At 38.8% G+C, this 13,574-nt stretch overlaps 1 protein-coding gene across 1 annotated transcript in view; it reads left to right on the top strand.

The window, feature by feature from the left end:
- The window catches only part of KIF4A (kinesin family member 4A), a 131,998-nt gene that overhangs the window by 65,318 nt on the left and 53,106 nt on the right, over positions 1-13,574 (top strand). Inside the window, exons 10-12 of the mRNA XM_079727180.1 lie at positions 10,491-10,623; positions 12,328-12,386; positions 12,501-12,606. Of these exons, the coding sequence (XP_079583306.1) occupies positions 10,491-10,623; positions 12,328-12,386; positions 12,501-12,606 (298 nt within the window). The remainder of the gene's footprint in view (positions 1-10,490; positions 10,624-12,327; positions 12,387-12,500; positions 12,607-13,574) is intronic.

Raw genomic sequence — 13,574 nt, forward strand, 5'->3', positions numbered from 1 at the left:
TTCAGCCTTAAAAAGGAAGGAAATCCTATCACATGTTACAACATGAATGAAACTTGAGGGCGTTATGTAAGTGAAATAAGCCAGTCACAAAAAGACAAATACTGTATGATTCCACTTATATAAGAAATTTAAAGTATTTGAATTCATAGAAATGGAAACTAGCATGGTGGTTACCAGGGGCTAGGGGAGGGGGGAAAAAGGGAGTTGTTATTTAATGGGTATATAATTTGAGTTTTACAAGATGAAAAAGTTCTGGAGATCTATTTCACAGCAATGTAAATATACTTAATGCTACTCAACTGTACACTTAAAAATGGTTAGGATGGTAAATTTTATGTTATATGTTTTTTACCACAATTTTTTTCATGTAAATTAATTAATTTATTTATTTCCCTGCATTGGGTCTTCACAGCTGCATGCAGGCTTTCTCTAGTTGCGGCAAGCGGGGGCTACGCTTCCTTGCGTTGCATGGGCTTCTCATTGCGGTGGCTTCTCTTGTTGTGGAGCACGGGCTCTAGGTGCACGGGCTTCAGTAGTTGTGGCATGTGGGCTCAGTAGTTGTGGCTCACGGGCTCTAGAGCACAGGCTCAGGAGTTGTGGCGCACGGCCTTAGTTCCTCCACGGCATGTGGGAATATTCCCAGACCAGGGATCAAACCCATGTCCACTGCATTGGCAGGCATATTTTTAACCACTGCGCCCACAGGGAAGTCCCCACAACTTTTAAGAAAGAAAAAACCTACAAGAGAACTAGAAGAAAATATAGGCAAAGTTCTGTGTGTACATAGGTGAAGGTAAAGAGCATTCTATGAATAAAAGCAGTGGCAGAAAACTAAAATAATAGACTGGGGGGGTGGGTGTGGAGAGTTGTTGTATAATGGGTATGGAATTTCAGTTTTACAAGGTGAAAAACTTTTGGAGATCCATTGCACAACAATGTGAACATACTTAACACTGTTGAACTGTACACTTAAAATTTACTGGTTAAGATGGTAAATTTTATATTATGCTTTTTACCACAATATTTTTTAAATTTTATTGTATTTATTTTTTTTTAAACAGCAGGTTCTTATTAGTCATCAATTTTATACACATCAGTGTATACATGTCAATCCCAATCACCCAATTCAGCACACCACCATCCCCACCCCACCACGGTTTTCCCCCCTTGGTGTCCATACGTCTGTTCTCCACATCTATGTCTCTATTTCTGCCTTGCAAACCAGTTCATCTGTACCATTTTTCTAGATTCCACATATATGCGTTAATATACGATATTTGTTTTTCTCTTTCTGACTTACTTCATTCTGTATGACAGTCTCTAGGTCCATCCACGTCTCTACAAGTGACCCAATGTCATTCCTTTTTATGGCTGAGTAATATTCCATTGTATATATGTGCCACATCTTCTTTATCCATTCATGTGTCGATGGGCATTTAGGTTGCTTCCATGACCTGGCTACTGTAAATAGTGCTACAGTGAACATTGGGGTGCACGTGTCTTTTTGAATTATGGTTTTCTCTGGGTATATACCCAGTAGTAAGATTGCTGGATCATATGGTAATTCTATTTTTAGTTTTTTAAGGAACCTCCATTACTGTTCTCCATAGTGGCTGTATCAATTTACATCCCCACCAACAGTGCAAGAGGGTTCCCGTTTCTCCACCCCGTTTCCAGCATTTGTTGTTTGTAGATTTTCTGATAATGCCCATTCTAACTGGTGTGAGGTGATACCTCGTTGTAATTTTGATTTGCATTTCTCTAATGATAAGTGATGTTGAGCAGCTTTTCATGTGCCTCTTGGCCATCTGTATGTCTTCTTTGGAGAAATGCCTACTTAGGTCTTCTGCCCATGTTTTGATTGGGTTGTTAGTTTTTTTTAATATTGAGCTTCATGAGCTATTTATATACTTTGGAGATTAATCCTTTGTCCATTGATTCATTCACAAATATTTTCTCCCATTCTGAGGGTTGTCTTTTCCTCTCGTTTATAGTTTCCTTGGCTGTGCAAAAGCTTTTAAGTTTCATTAGGCCCCGTTTGTTTTTGTTTTTATTTTCATTACTCTAGGAAGTGGGTCAAAAAAGATCTTGCTGTGATTTATGTCAAAGAGTGTTCTTCCTATGTTTTCATCTAAGAGTTTTATAGTGTCAGGTCTTACATTTAGGTCTTTAATCCACTTGGAGTTTATTTTTGTGTATGGTGTTAGGGAGTGTTCTAATTGCGTTCTTTTACATGTAGCTGTCCAGTTTTCCCAGCACTACTTATTGAAGAGACTGTCTTTTCTCCATTGTATATCCTTGCCTCCTTTGTCATAGATTAGTTGACCATAGGTGCGTGGGTTTATCACTGGGCTTTCTAACCTGTTCCATTTATCTGTATTTCTGCTTTTGTGCCAGTACCATATTGTCTTGATTACTGTAGCTTTGTAGTGTAGTCTGAAGTCAGGGAGTCTGATTCCTCCAGCTCCAGTTTTTTTCCCTCAAGACTTCTTTGGCTATTCGGGGTCTTTTGTGTTTCCATACAAATTGTGAAATTTTTTGTTCTAGTTCTGTGAGAAATGACAGTGGTAGTTTGATAGGGATTGCATTGAATCTGTAGATTGCTTTGGGTAGTGTAGTCATTTTCGCAATATTGATTCTTTCAATCCAAGAACGTGGTATATCTCTCCATCTGTTTGTTTTGTCTTTAATTTCTTTCAACAGTGTCTTATAGTTTTCTGAGTACAGGTCTTTTACCTCCTTAGGTAGGTGTATTCCTAGGTATTTTATTCTTTTTGTTGCAATGGTGAATGGGATTGTTTCCTTAATTTCTCTTTCTGATCTTTCGTTGTTAGTGTATAGGAATGCAAGGGATTTCTGTGCATTAATTTTATATCCTGCAACTTTACCAAATTCATTGATTAGCTCTAGTAGTTTTCTGGTGGCATCTTTAGGATACTCTATGTATAGTATCATGTCATCTGCAAACATTGACAGTTTTACTTCTTTTCCAATTTGTATTCCTTTTTTTTCTTTTTCTCTCTGATTGCCATGGCTAGGACTTCTGAAACTATGTTGAATAATAGTGGTGAGAGTGGACATCCTTGTCTTGTTTCTGAAATTAGAGGAAATGCTTTCAGTTTTTCAGCGTTGAGAATGATGTTTGCTGTGGGTTTGTCATATATGGCCTTTATTATATTGAGGTAAGTTCCCTCTAGGCCCAGTCTCTGGAGAGTTTTTATGATAAATGGCTGTTGAATTTTGTCAAAGCTTTTTCTGCATCTATTGAGATGATCAAATGGTTTTTATTCTTCAATTTGTTAATATGGTGTATCACGTTGATTGATTTGGTATATTGAAGAATCCTTGCATCCTGGGATAAATCCCACTTGGTCATGGTGTATGGTCCTTTTAATGTGTTGTTGGATTCTGTCTGCTAGTATTTTGTTGAGGATTTTTGCATCTATCTTCATCAGTGATATTGGTCTGTAATTTTCTTTCTTTGTGACATCTTTGTCTGGTTTTGGTATCAGGCTGTTGCTGGCCTCATAGAATGAGTTTGGGAGTCTTCCTTCCTCTGCAATTTTTCGAAGAGTTCGAGAAGGATAGGTGTTAGCTCTTCTCTAAATGTTTGATAGGATTCACCTGTGAAGCCATCTGGTCCTAGACTTTTGTTTCTTGGAAGATTTTTAATCACAGTTTCAATTTCATTACTTGTGATTGGTCTGTTCATATTTTCTATTTCTTCCTGGTTCAGTCTCAGAAGGTTATACCTTTCTAAGAATTTGTCCATTTCTTCCAGGTTGCCCATTTTATTGGCATAGAGTTGCTTGTAGTAGTCTCTTAGGATGCTTTGTATTTCTGTGGTGTCTATTGTAACTTCTCCTTTTTCATTTCTAATTTTATTGATTTGAGTCATCTCCCTCTTTTTCTTGATGAGTCTGGCTAAAGGTTTATCAATTTTGTTTATCTTCTCAAAAAATCAGCTTTTAATTTTATTGATCTTTGCTATTGTTTTCTTTGTTTCTATTTCATTTATTTCTGCTCTGATCTTTATGATTTCTTTCCTTCTACTAACTTCGGGTTTTGTTTTCTATTTCTCTAGTTCCTTTAGGAGTAACGTTAGATTGATTATTTGAGGTTTTTCTTGTTTCTTCAGGTAGGATTGTATTGCTATAAGCTTCCCTCTTAGAACTGCTTTTGCTGCATTCCATAGGCTTTGGATTGTCTTTTTTTTTCATTGTCATTTTTCTCTAGGTATTTTTTGATTTCCTCTTTGATTTCTTCAGTGATCTCTTGGTTATGTAGTAACGTATTGTTTAGCCTCCATGTGTTTGTGTTTTTTCCATTTTTCTCTGTAATTTATTTCTAATATGATTTCAGTTTTCCTACATTTACCAAGGCTTGATTTGTGACCCAAGATGTGCTTTATCCTGGAAAATGTTCCATGTGCAATTGAGAAGAAAGTGTAGTCTGCTGTTTTCAGATGGAATGTCCTATAAATATCAATTAAATCTATCTGGTTTATTGTGTCATTTAAAGCTTGTGTTTCCTTATTAATTTTCATTTTGGTTGTTCTGTCCATTGGTGAAAGTGGGGTGTTAAAGTCCCCTACTATTATTGTGTTACTGTCGATTTCCCCTTTTATGGCTGTTAGCATTTGCCTTATGTATTGAGGTGCTCCTATGTTGTGTGCATAAATATTTACACTTGTTATATCTTCTTCTTGGATTGATCCCTTGAACATTATGTAGCATCCTTCTTTGTCTCTTGTAATAGTCTTTATTTTAAAGTCTATTTTGTCTGATATGAGAACTGCTACTCCAGCTTTCTTTTGATTTCCCTTTGCATGGAATATCTTTTTCCATCCCCTCACTTTCAGTCTGTATGTGTCCCTAGGTCTGAAGGAGGTCTCTTGTAGACAGCATATACATGGGTCTTGTTTTTGTATCCATTCAGCCAGTCTATGTCTTTTGGTTGGAGCATTTAATCCATTTACATTTAAGGTAGTTATCGATATGTATGTTCCTATTACCATCTTCTTAATTGTTTTGTGTTTGTTATTGTAGGTCTTTTCCTTCTCTTGTGGTTCCTGCCTAGAGATGTTCCTTTAGGATTTGCTGTAAAGCTGGTTTGGTGGTGCTGAATTCTCTTAGCTTTTGCTTGTCTGTAAAGGTTTTAATTTCTCTGTCGAATCTGAATTAGATCCTTGCTGGGTAGAGTAATCTTGGTTGTAGGTTTTTCCCTTTTATCCCTTTAAATATGTCCTGCCACTCCCTTCTGGCTTGCAGAGTTTCTGCTGAAAGATCAGCTGTTAACCTTATGGGGATTCCCTTGTATGTTATTTGTTACTTTTCCCTTGCTGCTTTTAATATTTTTTCTTTGTATTTAATATTTGATAGTTTGATTAATATGTGCCTTGGCATGTTTCTCGTTGGATTTTTGCTGTGTGGGACTCTCTATGCTTCCTGGATTTGATTGACTATTTCCTTTCCCATATTAGGGAACTTTTCAACTATAATCTCTTCAAATATTTTCTCAATCCCTTTCTTTTTCTCTTCTTCTACTGGGACCCCTATAATTTGAATGTTGGTGTGTTTAATGTTGTCCCAGCGGTCTCTAAGACTGTCCTCAACTCTTTTTGTTCTTTTTTCTTTATTCTGCTCTGTGGTAGTTATTTCCACTATTTTATCTTCCAGGTCACTTATCTGTTCTTCTTCCTCAGTTATTCTGCTCTTGATTCCTTCTAGAGATTTTTTAAATATAAATTTCTTTCTTTATTTATTTTTGGCTGCTTTGGGTCTTCGTTGCTGCACCCGGGCTTTCTCTAGTTGTGGCACGCAGGGGCTACTCTTTGTTGCGGTGCGCAGGCTTCTCATTTCGGTGGCTTCTCTTGTTGCGGAACACAGGCTCTAGGCGCACGGGCTTCAGTAGTTGTGGCACGCAGGCTCAGTAGTTGTGGCTTGTGGGCTCTAGAGCGCATGCTCAGTAGTTGTGGTGCATGGGCTTAGTTGCTCCGCAGCATGTGGGATCTTCCCAGACCAGGGCTCGAACCTGTGTCCCCTGCCTTGGCAGGCGGATTCTTAACCACTGCGCCATCAGGGAAGCCCCTAGAGAATTTTTAATTTCATTTTTTTTGTTGTTCATCATCATTTGTTTGCTTTTTAGTTCTACGTCCTTGTTAAACGTTTCTTGTATTTTCTCCATTCTCTTTCCATGATTTGGGATCATCTTTACTATCCTTACTCTGAATTCTTTTTCAGGTAGACTGTCTTTTTCTTCTTCATTTTTTTGGTCTGGTGGGTTTTTACCTTGCTCCTTCATCTGCTGCGTGTTCTCTGTCTTCTCGTTTTTCTTAACTTACTGTGTTTGGGGTCCTCTTTTTGCAGGCTGTCGGTTCGTAGTTTCCATTGTTTTTGGTGTCTGACCCCAGTGGTTAAGGTTGGTTCAGTGGGTTGTGTAGGTTTCCTGGTGGAAGGGACTGGTGCCTGTGTTCTGGTGGATGAGGCTGGATCTTGTCTTTCTGGTGGGCAGGACTGCATCTTGTGTTGTGTTTTGGAGTGTCTGTGAACTTAGTATGATTTTAGGCAACCTCTCTGCTAATGGGTGAGGTTGTGTTCCTGTCTTGCTAGTTGTTTGGCATGGGGTGTCCAGCACTGGAGCTTGCTGGTTGTTGAGTGGAGCTGGGTCTTAGCATTGAGACGGAGATGTCTGGGAGAGCTCGTGCCAATTGATATTACGAGGTCTCTGGTGGTCCAATGTCCTGAACTCAGCTCTCCCACATCAGAGGCTCAGGCCTGACACCCGGCCGGAGCACCCAGACCCTGTCAGCCACACGGCTGGAGTGCCTTTAGAATTGGGGAAGCTGGCCTGCAATAGCTCTCCTTCTACACTGCACATTAGAATCACCTGCTCCTTCCTTGTTTTGCCCCAAAGGCAGTGTTCCACAGGGAAAAACAGTGGCCTTGGAAATAGTCACAGCTCTGAGTTGACTTTTTTTTTTCCCTTTGTGCTTAGTTGGGATTCACTTGCTCACAGGGGCCATGTGCAGAGGCCTCTCACCTGGCTCTTCTGACTGGAGTTCCTAGTGCGGAATGGCTGCCGCCAACACCTCAGCTCAGGCGGGCCAAAAAATTAGTTTTTATGTAGTAAAAAGTTTATCCATCATTTTTTTATTGCCTCCAGATTTTTTAGCCTCTAGATTTATTGAGATGTAATTTACATACCATTAAATTAACTAATTTTAAGTGTACAATTCAGTGGTCTTTAGTAAACTTACAGAGTTGTACAACTATCACCACAATCCAATTTTGGAACGTTTCCGTCACCCCAGACAGATCCCTCGTGCCCATTTGCACTCACTCCTGTTCCCACTCCCAGCCCCAGGCAATCACTAATCTGCTGTCTTTTTCTACAAGATTTGCCTATTGTGGACATTTCATATATGTGGAATCTTGCAGTATGTGGACTTTTTGTCTGGCTTCTTTCATCTATAATGTTTCTGAGATTATCAGTAATTCATTCCTTTTCATTGCTAAATACTATTCCATTGTCTGGATATACCACATTTTGTCTATCCATTTACCAGTTGATGGACTTTTGGGTTGTTTCAACTTTGGGACTGTTATGAATTATGCTTCCATGAATATTCACTTGTAAGTTTTTGTATGGACATATGTTTTTTATTGGGTAGATACCTAGAAGTGGAATTTCTGGGTCTTATGTTTAACTTTTAAAGAAACCGCCAAACTGTTTTCCAAAGTCGCTACACTGTTTACATTCTCCTCATGTTTCTGGATTTTACTTCATAGTTAAGAAGCTTTCTCTATGCCAAGATTAAAGAGGAAATCACCCATGTTTTCTTCTAGTACTTATGTTGGTTTTATTTTTTACATTTCATTTTTCCATTTGGAGTTTATACTTGTGTTTGGTGTGGACCTATTTTCTTTTAATATCCTTATTTTCAATAACTCAATCATTTTTTCTGATTATAAAAGTGATACCTTCTTGTAGAACATTTAGAAAAGTATAAAGAATAAATCTTAAAATTTGCCATAGTTTTATCACCCAGAAATGACTGCCCTTCTCTTTGTAACTCTCCCTCTTTGGGTCATTTAATCTTGGTTTCCTGATAATATTTTTAAAATGTTGGATAAAGGAACTGAGGAAAGCTTGGATCTCTTAAAGGGTCTCCTAAAGACCTGTTCTAGTATACCCAGTTTAGAAGCAATTGACCCATCTTTCCTTTCAATTTAGCACAGACCTGTTTCATGTAAGACAAGACTAATGAAAACCATTCCAGACTTCCAACTACCTAGAATATCCTATAGGATATAGTTTTAGCTACAAAAGTAACAGATTCTAAGAAACAGTTGATGAATGAAACAATGTAACTCAATTGTTCAATGTTTTACAGAGAAATAAAGATGCTACTTTTCTCAAAAATGTATATTTATATCTTTAGAGACATTTCTTAAGGCTTTTTACAAAATGTACAGTTTATATACATGATTTTTTTTTGCTTTTTTCCTTAGGTTATATTCTTTTATTTGTGAATGTGTGTCATTGAAGCTTTTGTATAGATTTTCTGCATGTGTTTTTCAATTTTCACGTGCTCAACTGAGGAATCCTACTAGCATTGGCAATTAAATAGCATCTGAAAGAGGAAACATTGGTTTACATTGTATTTTCCCCCGTTTAGAGAAACCTTGGAAATTTTTAGAGGAAAACACTATTGAGTTAAAAATATCATTACTTTGGAGCTTGTCAACTTGCATGAATGATGCATGGAAGTTTTCAGTTTAATAACAATAAAGAAATCAGAGCAATCTAAACTAACACTAAATTTACCCATAGTTTATTTTTATAATCCACATTTTAATTGAACATTCCTTCATAAGAGTTCTAGTAAATTCTCAAGAGTGTAATGAAACCCTATGGTGTGGCCTTGCTCTTAACTTTTTGATAAAGAACATGCTAAGATCTTCTATAAGACTTCATGGAAATCTTAAACTGGGTGAGAGGGCATCTATTCCTGAAATCCTTTTCTATCCTTTCTTGAGATTGAGAACAGCTGTTCCCTTTCCTTTTTTTCTCTTTATTATATCCTTGACAACTATTCATTTTCCCCTTCCGTTTCCTTCAGATCAAATCTTCATGTTTCTTTTGATCTTTTTTTGCCAGTCCAATTTTCTACTCTTTTGAGCAATTAATCCCAGTGGATTACAAAAAAAGCAAATCAAAACTGCTTCTTATTGATCTGTTTCAGTAGTCTGGAACTGATAGCAAGTAATCTGCATAAACGCCAAACGTTCTTTGAAGCTATTTCTGTCCCTTCCACTCCTATTTGAAATGAATACTATTGTTGCCACCACCCACTCTAAACCATTAAAAATTGATAGACAAATGAACAGGAGGCTGTGGGTCATCAGTTTGAAGGGAGGCAAGCATTTAGAAGGGAGTACTTGTTTATGGAGAGTTGTGAAATGTGTTCTTAGTGGCCACAGGTCATCATTTCAACTTTTTCACTCCTAAATGCTATTTCCCTAAACTTTACAGCAAATAGGTAATTGACTTATGTTGATTAGCTTAAATTTTGACCCTTAGCAGTGTCACTTCTACCTCCCCCATACCTCTTCCTTCTCTGGTTCCCCTAATCTTTAATGAAGGATTGAGAATGAGAAGAGGGAGAGAACATGTATCTTAGCAATTAGTTAACCTTTACTTCTTACCTACATAGCATAAATAGAAAGATCTTAAACCAAGATCCTAAACCTAGAGGTTAGTCATTCTAGTTGCAACCATTTCTTGCTCTGAATTATTACCTTCCTCCAAACCATTAATTTAAAGTAGTTCAGGCATACATTTTTATTTATCCAATATACTACCTGGCTGGAAGTATATATTGGAATGAACACTTTTTCTAGACTTCTGGGGGGTAATTTTAAACCAATCCCACCCAAAGGCCTATGGGATATATATTTTTATCCACCTTTGATATAACTGTTATCAATCGGGTACTTTTTTTTTTTTTGGCTGCATTGGGTCTTCACTGCTGTGCATGGGCTTTTCTCTAGTGCGACAAGCGAGGGCTACTGTTCATTGCAGTGCATGGGCTTCTCATTGCGGTGGCTTCTCTTGTTGTGGAGCACGGACTCTAGGCACGCAGGCTTCAGTAGTTGCAGCACACAGGAGTAGTTGCGGCACACAGGCCCTAAAGCACGCGGGCTTCAGTAGTTGCAGTGCGTGGGCTCAGTGGTTGTGGCACGTGGGCTCTAGGGCATGCAGGCTTCAGTAGTTGTGGCACGCGGGCTCAGTAGTTGTGGCACGCGGGCTCTAGAGTGCAGACTCAGTAGTTGTGGCGCATTGGCTTAGTTGCTCCGCGGCATGTGGGATCTTCCCGGACCAGGGATCGAACCTGCATCCCCTGCATTGGCAGGCATATTCTTAACCACTGTGCTACCAGGGAAGACCACAAGTACTTTTCTAATATGTTACTTTCCTTGTCTTAGTGTGGAACCATCAGAGAATCTACAATCCCTCATGGAGAAGAATCAGTCACTGGTAGAGGAGAATGAAAAATTAAGTCGTGGTCTAAGTGAGGCTGCTGGTCAGACAGCCCAGATGTTGGAGAGGATCATTTTGGTGAGGCTTCAAGACTAAACTACTACCAGTCTGGACATTTACTAACTTTAGTTTCTGAAATACTTAACATGCTTCTCATTATGAGAGACAAGTTACATGGAAAGAAATGAATTAATATTACCATGTCCTCCCTGGAGCCCCCTCCAGGGAAAATCCAAGAACGTTTAATCAAACATACAGAAAAATTAAAAGACTTATACCGTGAACACCTATATATCTACCACAAAGAATCTACGTGAAGCCCATTTTAAAATGGATTCATTCTAAAATATCAGAGAGGAAAGAACCAGGTCCTTCCGTCACCTTAAATTCTGCCTAATCATCCATAATACCAAGTAATTCTCCTCACTAAGATTTTAGTTCCTTTCTGTCTCCCTTCCCCTAATGTCACATTTCATATCCCATCCTAACAGCTGCCATGGAGAGAGAAAACATCTGGAAAATTAATTTTAACTCCTTTTACATATGGTTAATTTTCAAATAGTGGATCACTATGTAACTGACTACACCAGTTCTGTGTCCTACTACATGTGTGATAGTACCCTCCTGGATCAGTGTGTGCTGGCTTTGTCACTAACATTGTTCTACTAGTCTAAATACAACTCAATCTTTGATAGCACAGCAATTGCCAGAAGTGAAAATGAGTTTCCACCAAAATGTAATTGAACATCTGTAATTTATACACCTTCACGCATCAGTGTACTCCAGTCAAGGAAGGGTAAGCTGCTTAAAGATTTCTTTAAAGAGGGCCAAATCCTAGGTCCATTGTAATGTCCATTACTAGCAGAAGGGTGAAAATGGGATCTAGGGGATTTTTTATATACAGTTTTCTATCTCCAGTGCTACATTTTATGTCTTTGAAGTAACTCTAGAAGCTGTGCTTCACATGTGAGTGTGGCTCACATAACAGACAGTACTTGTTATTCTAGCCATGTACCCATCTGACCTTTATAAGGTTGTTACAATGGCTGCCCAATAGGTTTATTGTTTGATGTCTTGTCAGAACTTCATAACGACCACAACAGTTTTGTCCTATATAAACCGTCCTTCCCAAATCTGTTGCAGCATCTAGCATGTTACAGATACTGTGACTGAAATAAAATGGAAAATATCAGTAACCCTTCCCAAAATGTAGCTGCTTCTCTGCCATTTCTTCTTCTTTGCCATCATTCTTATGCCTCATCTTTTTCTTGCTTTCTTTTGCTAAAACTAGTCTACCATATCACATAGCGTAACTTGAAAAAACCCTCAGCTCATATTCAGTGTGAGGCCCTTTTATGTTTTAAATGTCCTTATGGTGGGGCTAGGGAACAGTGTAGTGTAGGAGGCAGTTTTAAAGCAAATGGGTTTTTTTGCAAACAGCAGGGTGTAGCATGCCAGGAAGTATTGCTTTTTCCCCTAGTTGCAAAGTTCTCTATGGAATTAAGGCTTCACGCTCCACCCTATAGTCTGAGCTTCATGGCAAGCATAAGACCCAGCTGCTTGGATGCTATTTTTAGTAGCTCATGTTGACTGAAGGGCTAATTTCCATGACTGTTAAAAAACACATTTCTCGCTAAATAACCAAAGCCCACTAAATCCTTTATTACAGCAAAGGAGTTAGCCTCTCTACCTAGGTTTTAATCCATAGGAGCAGAAGAGAGGGCCTAATTAGGTGAGGCTGTCAGGCAGTGCCACTGATGATCTCCTGGGTCTTTGTTGCAGACAGAACAAGCGAATGAAAAAATGAACGCCAAGCTAGAAGAGCTCAGGAAGCATGCAGCGTAAGTTTCCTACCAGATGTTTGTTAGTGACCTATACCACCTTAGTACATAATCACGGACCCACTGGCCTTTGCAGTATGATTAACCCTTGGGTTCCTTTGCTTGAATTTTCAGCTGCAAAGTGGATCTTCAAAAGCTAGTGGAGACTTTGGAAGACCAAGAATTAAAAGAAAATGTAGAGATGATTCGTAACCTGCAGCAAGTGATTACCCAGCTATCGGTAAGCCAAGTAGGGACAGTGTAAATAGGCATATTGCTTTCGTTTGTTTCTCTTGATGCATATAAACATGTCTAACTCTGCACCTTTTGCTGAAACAACTAGATTGTGAGCTGTTTGAGGACAAAGATCATGGATCGTTGGATATGATCTGAATATTGAATTAGTTAAATCAAAAACACTCATAGATTACACGTGCAATGGCACATTAATATTTCAGTATTCTAATCAAACACTGGAAGCAGCAACACAGTGGTGCAAAATTGCCTGGGTAGCATGAGCAGCAGTCATTGATTTGCTGTCCTTTTGGTGTAGGCTAACTTAATAAGAGGCCTTATACCATACCCCAATTTTAAATAAGCTGGGTTCTGACAGATAGCATAGAGCCTCCAGGGAATACCGTAGCACTCTTTTATAACCAGTAATAAATTAGTTTGAATGATCATTCCGCTATAAGTCCCCCCCCCCCTTTTTTTTTTTTTTTTTTTTTGGTACGCGGGCCTCTCACTGTTGTGGCCTCTCCCGTTGCGGAGCACAGGCTCCAGACGCGCAGGCTCAGCGGCCATGGCTCACAGGCCCAGCCGCTCTGCGGCATGTGGGATCTTCCCGGACCGGGACACGAACCCGTGTCCCCTGCATCAGCAGGCAGACTCTCAACCACTGCGCCACCAGGGAAGCCCTAAGTTCCCATTTTTATTTATAGAACTAGTATAGTAGTTGTGGGTGGGTTTTGTTGGGAGGGTGGTTGTTTGTTGTTTTTCCCAGAAGAAACATTCTTACAGTCCTACCATCCTAAAAGCCTCTTTTTATTTTTGGTGTTCCTTCTCTATCCTAGTACTTAAGCATAGATATTTTTTTGAAAAATTGAAATCATATTATGTTACGGGGTCATGGTTGGTAAATGGGTTATGGTTTGTTTTGTTCCATCTATACCCTCTTGTTTATTATTCTGAAGCAGTAATCTGTATGTA

Source organism: Hyperoodon ampullatus (genome assembly GCF_949752795.1).
Source record: "Hyperoodon ampullatus genome assembly, chromosome: X".
Classification (NCBI taxonomy): domain Eukaryota; kingdom Metazoa; phylum Chordata; class Mammalia; order Artiodactyla; family Ziphiidae; genus Hyperoodon; species Hyperoodon ampullatus.